Source organism: Delphinus delphis, chromosome 4 (assembly GCF_949987515.2).
Source record: "Delphinus delphis chromosome 4, mDelDel1.2, whole genome shotgun sequence".
Classification (NCBI taxonomy): Eukaryota; Metazoa; Chordata; class Mammalia; order Artiodactyla; family Delphinidae; genus Delphinus; species Delphinus delphis.
Genome location: NC_082686.1, coordinates 130,429,481 through 130,446,167, shown reverse-complemented (window position 1 = coordinate 130,446,167; position 16,687 = coordinate 130,429,481). Strand labels below are relative to the sequence as shown.

The 16,687-nt window shown below is 36.0% G+C and overlaps 1 protein-coding gene across 6 annotated transcripts in view; it reads right to left on the bottom strand.

The window, feature by feature from the left end:
- Positions 1-16,687, bottom strand: part of MME (membrane metalloendopeptidase) — a 92,037-nt gene that overhangs the window by 39,028 nt on the left and 36,322 nt on the right. For all 6 annotated transcript variants that reach the window (XM_060011459.1, XM_060011464.1, XM_060011461.1 and 3 more), the window contains 7 exons: positions 9,006-9,140; positions 6,913-7,014; positions 5,106-5,242; positions 4,903-4,996; positions 3,625-3,753; positions 2,757-2,855; positions 87-167 (listed from right to left, as the gene is read on the bottom strand). In XM_060011459.1, coding sequence (XP_059867442.1) covers positions 87-167; positions 2,757-2,855; positions 3,625-3,753; positions 4,903-4,996; positions 5,106-5,242; positions 6,913-7,014; positions 9,006-9,140 — 777 coding nt within the window. The remainder of the gene's footprint in view (positions 1-86; positions 168-2,756; positions 2,856-3,624; positions 3,754-4,902; positions 4,997-5,105; positions 5,243-6,912; positions 7,015-9,005; positions 9,141-16,687) is intronic.

The following is a 16,687-nucleotide window of genomic DNA, read 5'->3' as shown; positions in this document are numbered from 1 at the left end:
CATATAATTTCTGGCCCCCCTCATAGCTAGAAATGACATTGCCACCAGCCCCAGGCATCATCAGTGCAGTCTTTATAAAGACTTACCTCAAGGTATTCATTATTCAGTTTGTTGTCATTTGAAATAATGTCATCAGGATAGCCGATCCTTTCTTTAATTGCTAAGGCCTATGAAAATTAGAATATTGAATGTGAGCATGATTATGAACTTCCAAATGCAAACATTATAATTTGCCCTTGACAGCAGTTGAATAACCTGAGCCATACTGTTTACAAGATGACTATCTGACAACGTTTAAACAGAGATCTTTGCATTGGCTTTTTCCTGGAGTTCAAAATAAAGAAAAAATAGTTCTGAAATTTAGCTTCTAATACCCTATTCTCATAGGCTACAGCTTTCCCAAGAAAACCAAACTGAAAACTGACAAGTCACTGTTCCACATGTATTGTACTTTTATGAACTTTTTCTCTGAAAGGCTTTTTTCTTCAATTTTACAGGAGGGGTAATATTTAGAACTTCCATTCTAGCAGCTTATAATTATCTTTCCACTTCACTGATTTGGCTGAGAAAACAGATGTGGGCTTACAGGTTTAATGCTAATATTCTTCCTAAATATTGGTTCCTGGAGTTTTTATGTTCTCCTTTGGTCTCCAGAGGTAGTGTACCTAACTTCCCGCAGTTAAATGAATGACATTAGTTAAACAAGTAGAAAACAGCGTTTTCCTTGTTATACCATCTCATATTTACCACTACCTTACTACTATTTCTATTTTTATTATTTTAAAATTGCTTACTTATTGTAATTATTTCATCAGTACCACTTGTTTACTATTTGCTATTCCTATTTCTATTTTTTATTTCTCTCGTTTTTCTCAAAGATAGCTGACTTTTGATTTTATCATATCACATTGCTCTTAAATAATTTAACTAATTTAATATTTTCATGGGATATTAAGCTTGCATCTCTGAATTATTTGTTTTACCATCAAATGGATGTGGTTTTGTTACAAATCTGTTTCATAAGCCTAGGATTTCCCCAGTGGATCAGACAGATGTGTCACTAAAGCAGTTTGGCCAAGCCCATTTCCTTTCCATACCATCAGCCCATAACGAATCATCTCCCTCTCAATGGCACTTTATTTGCTAGAAGGTATTTCCCCAAAAGGTGTCCTAAGGGATACAAAATCTACAGAAATAAGAGGTACTACATGAAAAGGATGTATTGTCAAATATTTGGGGTAGATACTGTGACAAAAACGTTAAGCAGGCTTCTTCATTGAAAGACTACTTAGAGTTTAAAATTAAGTAATTGTAAGTGCCCAATGGGATGAATTAATTTGTCTATTTATTCATTCAATTTGTCTTCAAGGGTATACAACAAGCCAGGTACTTTGTAAGAGGCTGAGGATACAATGCTAGGCAAAAATTTCTACCCCTGGAGAGTTTACTATAAAGGTCAATGGTAGGCAATAAAATGAATCTTAACTCTCAAGTGTGATGTATGGTGCCATAAGATCAGACCCTACAGGTATAGAACCTAGTCGAGGGTGGGATCAGGGAAGCCTTCCTGCAGGAAATGTTTCCTAAACTCTTTTTGACCATGGGAATCTTTCACAGAGCTACTTGGCAGGTCCAGAGTTTCATGACACCACCTTGGGAAATGATTACCTAGAACAATTTGATTGGCTACCATCAAATAGTACCATGTTTGATAGCTAGAACATGAAAGGAGCAAATCCAGCCTGAACTTCTGAGGACCTACAGAATTATGGAAAGATAGCTATACTGGGGTGCCAAATTCTAGACCTGACCCACTCAGGGCTCTGTGATAGCTGAAAAAGATAATCCTTTCATGTGATCTAATCCTGAAAGAGAACTAGACTACAGCTTGATTCTCTTATTATAATAGATTTATGGACTCTTTCTGTGTTAGTTCGAAGAACGGTCTGTTCTTCCTGTTACCCTAACTACAGAGGAATAATCAGGCTGCATGTGAATACTGCTCATAAACACATACAGTTTTCACTGGACATGTTCCTTTTAGGTTTATATAGTTATCAACACAATGGCATAGTAAATTTAAGCCTGAGATTTCCTTAGACATCTCACTTTTATTCTAATGCAAGATACTAAGAGTCCCAATAAAAGGTGCACAATGGGGGTAAATAAGAATAGTTATAAAAAGCTCCTTCAACATCCCTCTAACTGTAGGTCACCTTATAGTACTCAATGCACTACCTTACATTTGCTTGAATAGAAATTTAGTATTTTTCTCCCTAGGTCATTTAAAAAAAAAACTAAGTAGTGCATGCTTAAAAAAAATTTAGCTAGAAATTTACATTAAAGATTAGGGGATATTTTTAGATATTGGTGAGGTCTTTTAAATATTTTTCATAAAAGGAGGAAAAACATGAACCACTGATAATATCTTCTAATGCTTTCTTGTTCACACAAGATTTTCCTCTTGTTTTGTGAAGACTTCCTTTAAAAAAAAAAAAGAGGAAAATTGGAGATCTTTCAAAGTTTTGAGCCAAACATGGAAAGTAGGAGCTAGTTACAAAGAGATAATAAGAGATGAAAGTCATAGAAAAAAAATTCTTCATCCCTGAAAAGTGTTCCTGGACACACTGCAGCTTGAAGGAGCTTGCTTTTATTTTACGCAATCTTTGAATACTATGTTTTCCCCAAATTTCTTAAAAGTTAATCTTTTCTTATAGCTTTTTCTTTGATAATTCGCCCTGCCTTTTGCTCTTTACCTTTTCTTCAGCTCTCTTTTTCGTTTCAGCATCCATCCAAGTAAGGTCATCTAAAGTCTGAATAAAAACTTCCCGGATCTGTGCAATTAAATCCTCAACCTTAAACCAAAAGAACAGAAGGCAAATTTAGGCCATGAATTAATTTTTTCTAACACAAATTTAAAAAAAAATAGAGCTATAAGCTGTCTTTATATGATTCAATGATATGTTAATAAATGTAAACTAATAAACAAACTGGTGATCTAAACAAATGGATATATGTGGGTAATTATATTTTTAAAGCAACACTGCTACTATCAACACTGATGATTAAATAGGTCTTAATGCATACATTAATAAAAATCATCTTCAGAATGTATGGTTTCCATTATCACGAAAGACGAACTAACATAAAATACTGTCATTACTATTAGTAGTTTAGTTAAGCATGAGGTAGCATTTCAATAGATTCTTTCACCATGTCTTTAAGTTCCCTTGTCTTCATTTCAGTAACAATAAAAAATAAAGTACATGTCTTACACTTCAAATAAACCCTGGTTTACTTTCTGATTTTTAAGAAAATACTAATTCTTGGTCAATTTTGATAACAGAAGAGATTACAAATGACTATATCATTAGAACACGTGACTGGGTATTGTGAATACATTGCTTCTGGAAAACAGACAATTGGTTTTGGGTTAAACAATATTAGGATCAGAAACATAACCAGACCCATGGGGGAAGGAGAATAAGATTTATTGGGAAATAATGGCAAATTGTGATTCAGAAGTTCTCTGCCAATTAATAAAATTTTAACCAAATGATGGACTATTGTAATTGCCCATCATTGCAAACACACGCTGATAGAGTATTGTGCAGAAAACATTACCACATGTTTACTCTCTCCAGGAAATGCCGCTTCCACATAGAGCCTTCCCACAGCATTTTCCATATTCCCATTGACATAGTTTGCACAACGTCTCCAAGTCGCTGTTTCTGATGTTGTGCCATAAAGAGCCTATGGGAGAGAAAAAGGAAATGGCATTTGACCAGGAGTACATGGCCGAAGCGTGGTAAGAGCACAAATTTCACAGGACTCTGTTCTTTATGTCTCCTAAATTCTTGCAATATTCATTGCTTCTCCTCACATGTCAGGATGTCCTTGCATAGGATAAAATGTAATCCAATTGAATTATTACTTACTATGATCTGGAAATAAGGTATATTTTCAGTAGCACGTCCTAGAAAAACTGTTGGCTATTGCAAGTTAATATCTTTCTAGACAGGGTTAGAAACAACAACCCTCTCCACCAAACAAACAAAATAACACTGTTGCCACTGTATAAACATAAATGTGAAGTAATATTCAATAAATGTAACAGGGGAGAGATCTGGTATACAAGAAAACACATTCCTGTTTTCTAAAGTTTTTGCTGAAGTTCCAGTACTTAGAAGAACTACATGTGTACAAATTTAAGAACCAATAAAGGGATTAACTTATGGAAGGGAAATTTAGCAAAACACCATTTTTACATTCTCTAATTTAAAAAATATGTCTACATTTTCTTTTAAAGGGTAAAAACTAAAAATTTCAATCAATCAGGGAGTTATTTCCTTTCCGTGACACCAACCAATACATTTGTGAGAATTTCTCCTTCCTCAATCCCTCCTGCCCTCTCCCCTCACAATAGGACGAAAATGATGATTCTTTAAATAATGCAGGTACAGTCTAGTAAAAGGTCTTAAGGCTATCTCCAGGTAGGTATATTCTCAGGGGATTGTCCACATCAATGTAGTCCAACTGTCTGAATGTCTAGTATGTTATAAGCACCAGAAAAATCAAATTAATTGAGATAGATACCCCTGAAATTACTTTGAACACAACAAAAAACCAAGCTAGTATTCTTCCACGAACTGCTCAAATAACCAATACATGCCCTTCCCGGGCAATTCAATCACGGTGCCAGAGAAGACAATCATAGGACCACAGAGCACCTGAAAACTGGCTTTCCTAGGCAACATGGCTTAAGTACAGGCAACGTACCCAGCATTTGGCATTTTGTCTCTTGGCAAAGTTTACCACTTCTAGTAATGTACATGGCAAGCCTTCATAACCATGGATCGCTTTATGCTTTAAGTCTTAAGAAAAGAGAGATTTTTTCTTCACCTTGCGGAAAGCATTTCTGGACTCCTTGTAGGTTCGGCTGAGGCTGCTTACAAGATCCATTATGAACCGCCAGGACATTAAATTTTGAAGATCTCTGCATAAAAAAACCCACCACCCAGCAACAGAAAAGATGAGGCTGCAAAGCTTCTAAAGCGTGATATTAAATGTAAACTTTGGGAACACGGGCACTCTGACATACCCACCTGGCAGAATATTTGGTAAGAATGAGCTTAAGTTTGGTTAAATATTCTGGAGCATAAACAACCACAGCTTCCTCATTTGGAATATTAATATTCACAGTTGACATGATTTCATTTGTGAAATTTGACCAGCTGAATGGCTGGAAAAAAGCAGGCACAAGACATTGAGTAATTATGGATTTCTCTTCTTGGGTCCAAGACTCAGTTATGGTTACAGGGTCAGACATGGTTACAGTGTCAGTTGCATCACTATATAATTATCACAATAGTCAGCTTGATATCTGTTCGGGATTTTTCTCTAATTGCTTCAATCAGTTTTTGAATAAAAATTAGTTCTGTAGCATAATTATTTAAAAAAAAGAATTAAACCAACCATTTAAGAGTAAAAGCAAAGCTTCTAAGTGTAGTGAACATATGCTAGAAATTAGGCTCAGTGTCAAATTCTTGGTCTAACCAATATGAAAGAAAAAGAAAAAGAAATTTAGCTGTAAACATAAAGTTTCCTAGGTTTATGCAAAAATTTAAATGGGTATAAAATGTTTATCTCTTAAAGGTGGATATTAATAAATAATCAATTTAAACACAGTAATACATCTCAGTGGAGCTGGTGTTGTAAATGAAAGCACACTGTTGTCCTAGCAGAGGTATAGTAAATGTATAGATACAACACAGATGGTCCAATGAAGACGAACAAAATGTACTTTAAGCCATCAATATCAGGTCTACAGGCATGCAGTTCTCACACGTCAGAAGCTGGGTTTGGAGTTGCCAGAAGATGGAGTCTTATCTATTATTCTTTAAATGGGAATTGTGGTTATCCAACCACCAATGGATATAAGAAAAAACAGCAGAAGTGGAGATTATGCAGATCTTGCTGAAATGCCACATATCAATGTTTGAGAATGTTTAAGATTACCAATATCTTATGCTCTGTAATTTTATATATATATGCCTAGAAGTATATAAATACACGGATCACTTACTAAGTGTGAGATGCTACATACTTTTCTTGATTTGCTTCGGCAGTTTGGCCCATTATTTCAAAACATATTTATTAAAAACTTATTATATTAAAAAGCTCTATGTAAGAAATTCCTAACTCGGTAGGTTATGCCTTTAAAAAGTCCTTGTTTTCAGCAATTAGTGACAAAGAGAATTCCATCACTGAATGTGGTGGTTTGTAGATTTTTCCATGAATGTTGCTTCATTACCTGATTGTGTGCATCAACTAATACACAGAATACATTCATAGCCTTAAAAGAGATTATCAAATACTAGCTAAGGAATTACAACTAAGCAAAAAGATGTCAATTGATGTTTATAAATGGAACCTATAGATTTTTCTGTTTCTTATGTTCTATTTCTCCATTATTGCTCTGAACACCTCCGTAGATGGCCTTGATGAGAACATGGCAAGTTCTATGAATAAATTATCCTTTTTCAGAGTTAAAAAGAAATCTGGTACTTATATTATTTGACTGTCCAAGTCCAATGGCTATATAATGGTCCTTCAGAAGGATTTTTGCTTTTAATGTTTCCAAACCCTTTTCTATGATAATTTCTAATATTATTACATAGCTGCCTTGAAAGGACTTTTACCTTTGAAATTCACACTAATTAAATATAATTATGTCAAATAGTTTTTTTTCAAGTCTTTTCATGAAGTCAAATGGTTGATGTCGTCTAAATTCATTTTGATGTTCAATTTATTTCAATAAATTAAAAAATCATTAAATTTTAACAAACTGCATTTTAATATTATAATTTTAGAAAATGGCACAATAAGAGAGTACATAAAACTGCTACTTACCTTCCCACTGATCTCTAGTGAAAAGTTATTTTGGATCTGGGCTAATGTCATTTTGTTATAAAGAAGCATTGGATCATTTCGATCTTCAGATTTAGTTGTAGCCTATGGATTTAATTTCTTATCATTATTTTAGGTCAAGAACTCTTTAGAAAAATATAACTATATACAAGGGAAAAAGAAATATAGCATAGGTACAACAAAATTATATTTAAGTTCTATTCTGTATTTGTGTTATAATTTATTTTGTCTTATCAAGAAGAAGAGAGAAATATAAGAGATTTTAAGTATATTCAGTAACAATTATCAAGATTTGGCTGCAGTGTCAAGTATAAAATTTTTCAAAAATCTTTTTATATTTTCATAACTGCCAAACCACATCAGCAATATTTACAGGCCTCTTTCCTTCTATGGCCAAATGGGCAGCTCAGTTGTGTCTGTGGCTATTTCATATGATAATGACTTTCTGGAATATAGTCATTTCCAGTTTCTCTCTCAAATACTCTTTCTCTCACCTACCACCATTCAATGTCCCAGTTAAAATTCAGACGGGAAAAAGAGTAGAAAAAAGCACAATGATTTCTACAAGAATTTAAAGCAAGTAAGACTGAGAAAATTCCTAGTACATAACACAGGTAGGTGGCAAATTATCTGGAGAGTTCTAGCATCTACTTTTGTGACTGTCCGCTCATCTGGCCTAACGAGTTCAGTGTTATCAACAGCATCCAGTATTATTTTTTTCATTGAATCAAAAAAGAAAATTTCAATAACAACTGCCCAACTAGTGGTTGAAAGGAGTAAAAGCAATTTTAAGCGAAAAGAAACAAAATGTAAAAATGGGAATTATTTCTCAAGTGACAATGGCTCCAATTTCCCCTTTAGGTCACTTATTTATTCATTTAAAAATTATGTTTGTAGCATCTGCACGCAATAACGTGCTGGACACTGTTAGAGACACATAGGTGATTCAGGGAGGACTGAGACCCCACTACAATCTCAGAGTGTCAGAGGGGAGAGAAGATGTAGACACAAAGAATTCTGAGGTAAGATACAACTACTACAGAAGCTGAGGCTGATCAAAGGAGAACACGGTCTTGGAAGGTGCCAGAGGTAAAAACCCAGGGTAATAAACTGTTCTCCTCTAAAAATTCTGTTTCCAACACAGAACCACATGTAACCCATCAAACTGCCATTCATCCAGCTGCAGCTCCAAGCAAAGTCTGGTTCTGATTCTACACTTTTGGTTTCATGTAGCCCCAGGAAAGCCAAAATTTCCCTGAAAGATCTTCAGTCTTCGAGATTCTGATGATAAAGTGACAAGCAGACGGGGATTTAGGAGTGCAGGTTGCTGTTTGCAATGTCAGAGAGCTCTGTGGATCCTAGACTGAAACTGACCGTGAGTTCAATCAATAACCCGGATGCTGTTTACAGAGCTCACTCGCTTGAGACTGCAGACCCCCGTCAGAGGAACTTCAGACAAGAATGTGCCAACTCAGACTCTAAGGATTGACCTGGATCTAGGGGAAACTCAGGAACACACCCCTTGGGCTTTGCTGATAAACTCCTCCTCTTGGATCTCCCCTGAGCTAATAAGCAGCCTGACAGTTTGAACTCAGTGATATCGTACTGTAGTGTGGCCACGTTCAGAGGCTAAATACTTCTTAGCAAAGGGATAGAGACAATTTCTGTGGTCACCTTAAACTTTAAAATAAAATAAAGTAAAACTGTACATATCAAAACTAAAACAGCTTTGCTGAATAGCTAGCAATCAAGTGTGTCCTGAATCTCAAGGGCATCTCAACAACAGTTTGACTGTAAATGGTTAGGATATTGATGTAATCCACTTATAATAGGTCATTAAGTAGATCTAGTTTAATATTTGTCAAATTAAGTATGTCTCCTGGATGTCTGGAACCTGGTTTACTGTAAAATTCCAGTTTTAAAGGTCCTCTTGAAGTCAATGATCCATTCCCGAGCTATGCATTTTTATCACTTGGTTAAGGAGATGTACATTTTACCCTTAAAATACGATAGAGAAGAGAAAGAAATAAAAAGTGGTTGACATTGTTCAGTGTATCAGAGAAAATGTGTTTTACATTGGCAATTTCTTTTTCCAATTCCATAACTTTATTCATTTCCAAAGAAATCTCTTTTTCATCGACAGGCAGTCCCCTTTCCTGACGAATCAATTTGGCCACAGAAATCATAAAATCCACATATGCTGTACAAGCCTGCAAGAAATAAATGACAGTACATTGCTGAAGAATCTTCTAAATATTCATCATGGTGCTTTAACTTAAAACTTATTTTCCATTCAGTATTAATTTTTGGTGACAGATAAAGCACAACAAAATAGAAATCCATTCCTGAATCCTAAAAGAAATGACCTGTACAGATTCTCAGAAAGTCAATGTGTCTTTGAATTATAGCAGAACAATAAAGGATCACTCTGAAAGTATTAAGTAACTTATAACCATTTGGTTACGGAGATTTTATAACTTTCAACTTTTAATCAAACAAATTGCTTTAATAAGAATGCAGATGTAAAACATTTGGTAAGCAATAACCTAGTATTTTTTTCTTAAATAATAAATTCTTTTGCCAAATTTCCTTTTAACAGGTTTTCTCTGCACACACACATATATATATATTTTTCAACTATCCATGAAGAGATGGCCACAAACATATTACATTATCAGGACATCTTTTATTTGTCTTCTCTGGCCAAGCAGTATTTTTTTTTTTTTTTTAATGAGAATGCATTCTCATGAGCTCCTCCAACACAAATCTGTGGGTTTTAGTTAATTCCAAAGCTGGCTGTCATTACTGTGAAATTTCTAAGATACCATAGATTTGAATATCAGCTTTCTTCTGAGAACTCAAATTCTTTCCATTTTATCTTCACACACATTTTAACTTTATGAAGATAAGCTATAAACTAGTTTTATTATTGACCTTTTATAGAATATATAAATACCTTATTCAAGTTCAGAGTGGCACTGAACCCAGGAAATTTAATACCACTTTCATAACATTGCTATTTAGCTATTATTTTCTATGAGCAGTTAAAATAAATTATGATCCCACCACATTCAAGTCCCAGCACCAGTTTGGTGACACGCAGATGACCGAATTAGGAAAGCCATACCACACAAGTTTGGGATCGATGGGTAGTCCTATGCTTCAAAGACTTGTCCACACAGGGTAAATATGAAGGAAAGCTGTAGAGTGCTTAACAATTCCACACTTTCAAGGGGCTTTTACAACCCTACTAGTTGATTTTCAGTGAAAGGGGCACCCTTCTAGTCACTGTGAGTGCAAAGGCACATCTAAATTCACAGTGACTCATTAAGAGAATCAAACATAAAACTTATAGGGAAAATGAAAATATTTTATCAAGCAAGAACCTAAGTAAAATGTACAAAGTCATTATTAATTTGAAATTCAAGAAGACACCTTTAGATACTGGCATCCCATGACCTTTACTAAATGCTAAGTAAACAATTTCCCAGGGAGAGGGCTCTCTCTTTCAAGGATACCCAGCGATTGTGAGCCTGTCTCGCTGGCATCTCTATCCATGGATCTGCTACTCAATAGAACAAACTATTTTTCAGCCACGTGTCTGTATTAAAAACCAAATCACTAAGGTAACAGGGATAAAAGGATGTTTTTATGTATATTCTTGCCAACTCCATTCTTTTCCTATTAAAAAGTAATCAGAATTCTTGTTTCACTTTGAAGAAAACAAATATGTCTGAGTTCATACCTCATGGGACCAACTATTCCAAAGTACAAGCATGCAGTGCTTTGAATTAACTGCATTTCAAATCATATAAATTCATCTGCATTCAGCAGGGAATTACTACTGACTATGAAGGAAATGGTAATTAAAATTTTCCAGTATCAATCTACTGAGTTTTTTTTTTTTACTCTATGGGATGCTTTTTCATTAATGAGGTGAGAAAACAATAATAAGAGTGTTCTCCTCCATTTCGTTGACTCTGCAAACTGGTTTTAACTCCAGTATCTTTATCCTTACAGATCTATTTAAAGACCATAGAATTTGGCAAGCAGAAGAACTTTGGAAAATGCTTCTAGTCTTCTGAGCTGGTAAAGTTTCCCAGAAAACTGGAAGCATATTATACCATGAACTTCTGAGATGCTTGAATATTTAATACACTTACATGGAATACACTACTTCCTTTAATGAGCTCCACTACCTGGCAACCTATTACAATGTGACTGATTAAAACATGTCTTAGTATCTTGATTATCTTTCCTGGCTTCCAAATTTATCTAGTAGCTGTCAGAACCCAGGCTTACTGCTGCTGTTAAACCCTTTCTACAAGATATGATTCTACCTTAAGGTATTGATTTTCTTCCTTGAGATACTTCTAGATTTTTAAAATGCCAAATAATAGCAATTGTCATAATTTGGCGAAAAAGTAATCAACACATATTTTAACATTTAAAAAGTACATTGGCCAGGATATTTTTTAAATCAGATGTCAATTTTTCTTTTCTGTCACTAAGAGAGCAACTAGTTATTACGATAAGGGTCAGAGGCAGCTAGCTACCTTTTTCGACAGTCGTAAGGTAGCCTAGTTGAAGCTTTGATACAGTGAATCCTTTATGTGACAAAACAAAAACAAAAACAAATGAAAAAACCCCCAAAACCTAAATGTCTATGTAGTCCTTCCTTTAAAAATAAAACACTGCAAATTCTAATGCTTATAATAGCAGGTTCAAAGACGCTAATTGGTTTTAAATGGTTGGGTAAAATCCCTAATTGCAGTTTTGTGAACTTTTAAATTACACACTATTGGTGAGATGATATTTACCGGTACCCAACACCATGAACTGTTACTCTAATTAGGACTATGTTCATATTGCAGGACCAGGCAATAATATTTATATATTGGCTCTGTTCAGAAGTTGGACTTCTCCTGCTTAGAAGAAAGCTGATATTTGTTAGAGTTGCCAAAGAGCAAGAGAGTGATGCCATTCCACTATTGTCCTTCATACTTGGTATCTTTGTTAATAAGTAACAGCAAGTGCCAGGGAGGAACACAGAGCTCTCTGGACAGGTTGGCCAATATTTCTGTACCTTGGTGTGCCAACAGCTATGGACCAGGGGTTTCACTTTGAAAGTTTCTGTTCCGGGACACCTAGCTCTTACCAATTTTCTGCCCTTCCCTTTCCAAGACATAATGTGGAGCATGCAGTGACCGAAAAGTCACAGAACTGTCTTATTCCTAGCCACTGATGCCGGTGGTGTTATTTAATAGTGTTACACAGAAAAGTTTCCTGAGGGAACACACAGGGGCCCCCAGCAGGAGAGAGATATTTCCTCTCAGAAGGCTTGGGATTTTTTCCCACTTGAAGCAGCATGTCAGGGATCATGCAGCTGCCAGAACACAGAGGCTTACTCCCCAAAGAAGGGCACAGACACAGAGAATCCCGCAGCCATTCCTGGGGACAGGAAGTGAGAAACAGCCCCCAATCCTAGCAGGGCTCTGGAGTAGGAGAAACACAGGTTACAAGAGGATCCACTACGGACCAGCATGGGGACTGGTGGGGGCTTTCATCAAGTTATTAATGAGAGAGCCTGCAGATTCATATGAGAGAACTTATTGTGTAACTTCTAAGGTTTGTTGCATATGTTTGGGAAGGTGCATGTAGTTCTTTGTACAAACTGAGTTCAGTTGATCTAAAAAATTTGTTTTGTCATATCCAGGAAGTCTCAAGTTCAAAAGCTCCTTTAGGTTTTGTGGACTGGGTGAAACCTCCTGACTATTAGTCACCTGGTGCCCAGAAAGTACAAAATGAGGTCAGCCGCTTCCTTTGCAGGATCCGTTTTACCAAGTCAACCAAGCAGCAGTCACAGCAATCTTTTTAAAAACCAAATCAAATCACATCTAAATTATCCACCGACCCCTACCCCCAGTCATTCATCTTGTATCATATCATCCAGTTTTATTTCTTCTATAACACTATCTCCATTTATCTTGTTTCTTTAATTTATTTACTTGTTTCTTTATCATCTATCTCCTCCGATTAGAACATGAGTTCCATGTGAATAAGGACCATTTCTGCCTTGTTTCCTTGGTATCCTTACTGCCTAGAAAAGCATCTGTCACATAGTAGAAGCTCAATAAAAATAAAGTTAAATTGTAAGTATATTGAGTAAGTTTCCCTCACCTCCTATGTCATCAGATTTCTAATCGCAGTCCAAGTCCGGAGCAGTTTCTCTGAGCTTGTATTTTGGGTAAGTGGGCAAACAAAATCCTCTCTAGGTTTACCCTCAGTTCCAATACCTGCTCATCTAAAGGACTGCAAAACTCAGCTTGTGCTCTTTCCAGAGCAGGTACAGCTTAGAGAATTTCCCTGGACTGTGTTTGAAAGAGGCCCCGGATCACCTCTTTTTTGGCTTCTAACCATTCTGGCCATATTCCAAGTCCTCTATCTTCATCCCTGAAATGTTTCCCTTTTTTTTTTAATGAACATCAAATTTTTCTAAGCACTGTAAATTTCTTCATGACTCTGGCCTCCTCCACCCCTGCCAGGCCCCATAGCATTATACTATATAGCTTCTAATCTCCAACTCCTTTGTTACCTCCTAGGGCTCTCACTTGCTAGATCAGTGGTTTTCTCACTTTTCTTTTAGCCCTGAGATGCTCTGTTCAAATAATGTTTTGTTAATGTATAAATAAGTAAAATGAATCTTGAAGAACGTAAACATGAAGGTGTGGCTACACAGAGCACTGTCATTGGCACACACAAAGTGGTCCTTAGGTTCAGAAACCACTATCCTGGCTAATTTTACCTTTTCAGACAGACACAGAACATAAACATATCTGTGATCCAATTATGCTCAAATATTTTGGGTACCTAACCTGCAGATTCCTTATGAAGAAGGACAAGGCAGCAATCAGCCTTGAAAAGCTAAAGAGGTAGAGAAAGGGAAACTTTAAGACCAATTCCAATTCATCCCCATAGAGTTCAGAGACTCTTCTGGAGGTGGTGATTTTTCAAGAAAATTAAGGTTGTCATTCCTTTCAGTGAATCAATAAGCGAGAGCTTTCTCACATGAAGTAATTGGTTGGTTCCATTTTAAAATTCCATGAATGGGATGATTATTTTTTATGGGCAATATGTATCTTTCATATTGTTTTCCTAGCATGGAAATGTATACTCTTGTATGGGATAGGATTGTTTCAAATCTCACTACTTCTGTCCTTTGAGGTAGCAATGTGTCATTAAGTGATCTCTTCAGATAATCAGAATACCTCAGAAATAAGGTTCTATCTCTTTAACAAGAGACATCCAGCATGAGTGGCTCCTTGATGAACCCATTTTGAGAACAGTTTCGTCTGCCACGACATTTAGGAAGTTCTATTTATTTCCTGGGAAAGGACACTTTATACAACAAGGTGCCACACAGATAAATCCCAATTTTTAAAATAAATGTATGGATTTGTTCAGTATTTATATAGATGGCTATGTGGCCTTCTGCCTAATATTTGGCCTATAGAACACTGTGTTATTTTTTTTTTGTAACGTCTTTATTGGAGTATAGTTGCTTTACAATAGTGTGTTAGTTTCTGCTATATAACAAAGTGAATCAGCTATGCATATACATACATCCCCGTATCTCCTCCCTCTTGCGTCTCCCTCCCACCCTCCCTATCCCACCCCCCTAGGCGGTCACACAGCACCGAGCTGATCTCCCCGTGCTATGCAGCTGCTTCCCACTAGCTAGCTATTTTACATTTGGTAGGAACACTGTGTTATTAAATTTACATTATAAACTCCTGGAAAAAGAGTGTTTATGTAGTCTTGTTTGGCACCTTGTGTCATCCACATGAGCCGGCTTAATTCATAATTTTCAATGAGATTTGCTCTCCAGGTTTTTCTATAGAAATAGCACCATCTAGAAGGAAAAATAGATTGGGAACCAGGAGACAGGATCATGATGAGGAGGGCTATAGTAGATATTTCTCCTCATCTGCTCATAACAGAACCCTCTATTCTCTTTCCTCTTGGTGGAACTATTGATCAAGGGGTCTCCCTTCCTGAGCTGTAGAGATGGGTTGGCAGTACCAACTACCCAATCAGAGAGCCCAGTTCCCGGGACACAGTGATTGGTCAAGAGAAGGGCAGGTAGCTCAAGCAGGAACAATCAGAGCCCTTTCCTCAGAAACTGATAGGAATAAGAGAGATAGAATTTCTTTTTTCTGGATTGTAAGGCTGCCAGGGATCATCTCTGATGCTACAATGGAGAAAGCCTGCTAGAGAAGGACTCCAACACAGAAGAAAGTAGCACCTTGAGAACAAGAAAAGAGATAAGATGGTTCAGTTGAACCCCTGGAACCAACCATGCCTGATTCATCCCTAGAACTTTACATTTAGGTGTGACAAACAGAAAACATTTTTTTTTTTACAGAATTTAAGTTAGAGTAGGTTTCCATTGCTTACAATTAATGTTCCTGACACATAGATCTTCTAATCCATGACTTAAGCAAATCATTTTACTTATTTGGGTCTCTGTTTTCTCATTTGTAAAATGAGGGGTTGAACTAAATTCTCTAATGTCCCACTTAGCTCTTAAAGTCTGTGCATGAGTAACCTTAATTAGTAAGAAAACATACCATTCTGCCATGTAAAAACTACAAGAATAAATACCTTTGAGTTTCTATTGCCTTAAGGCCTGTTCTCTCTTTAGGAAGGAAAGTACAGAAAACAAAAAGGAACTGAGGTATTTAAGTTTAAAATAACCAGAGGAATACAATATGCATTTCTCAAAATATAATCTAATCTAAAATTAAAAAAAAAAAAACAGCCACAGGTTAAACAAAATGCTTCCATATGACCCAAGCCTATGAAAGACAGCTCTAGATTATGACCTTTTTTCGATTATGAGATAGCGTTGAACATAAAATGCACAAATACACCATCATCTTAACAACAGGATCCTTTCCAAAAGAAAAAAAACAAAAAAGAAACTTTACCACATTAAATGTATACACTAACTGGTGGGTATACTTTGATATCAGGAATGTTAAAATACAAAAAAAAAAAATACATCTTTTTAGGATTGGACAAATTTGCTATGTTTTTAGGACAAAATCCTAAATTTGAAAAACATCCTAGTTGATGACAATGAAAATGTAGTATAATGAGCCAAAATTCTTCACTCACCCTCAACTCTGCAATAGGAAGCAGCTAGACAGCTCATAAAGCCAATAGCTGCAAGCCACACAATACCTGTAATGAACTCAAATGTCCCATACCCATTTGACTGTCTGTGTTATTAACTGTGGACTTTTACAATACATCTTTTTCTTCATTTCAATGCTGTGTAGCTACTCAAAAAGATACTTTACAATGAACTTATTCCATGCTATTTTGAATTTAATAATGAGGCAAAATGCACACTCGGTATAAACATATAAAGCTAATAATTTTAATTAAGAAGTAATTTCAGCCACACCACCATCGTGACCCATCAGAATAATCAAAGGTAAACTTAACTTACTTCTGAGCTACAAAATAATGAGGAAAACATTTATGGAACCAACACCTTCCCCAAATACCTAATAATATATTACACTGCTAAGTTTATCATCTATGGTTCCTTTATATCAAGAAGCAAAAGCACATCAACACCAGCTTGAGGGAGGCAAGGCTGTGAGGCAAAGCGAAGCAGTTCTGTGCGGTATGATGAATGTTAGAATCAGAAGGTGACTGCAAAGGTTTGTCTGAACCTAGTGCCCCT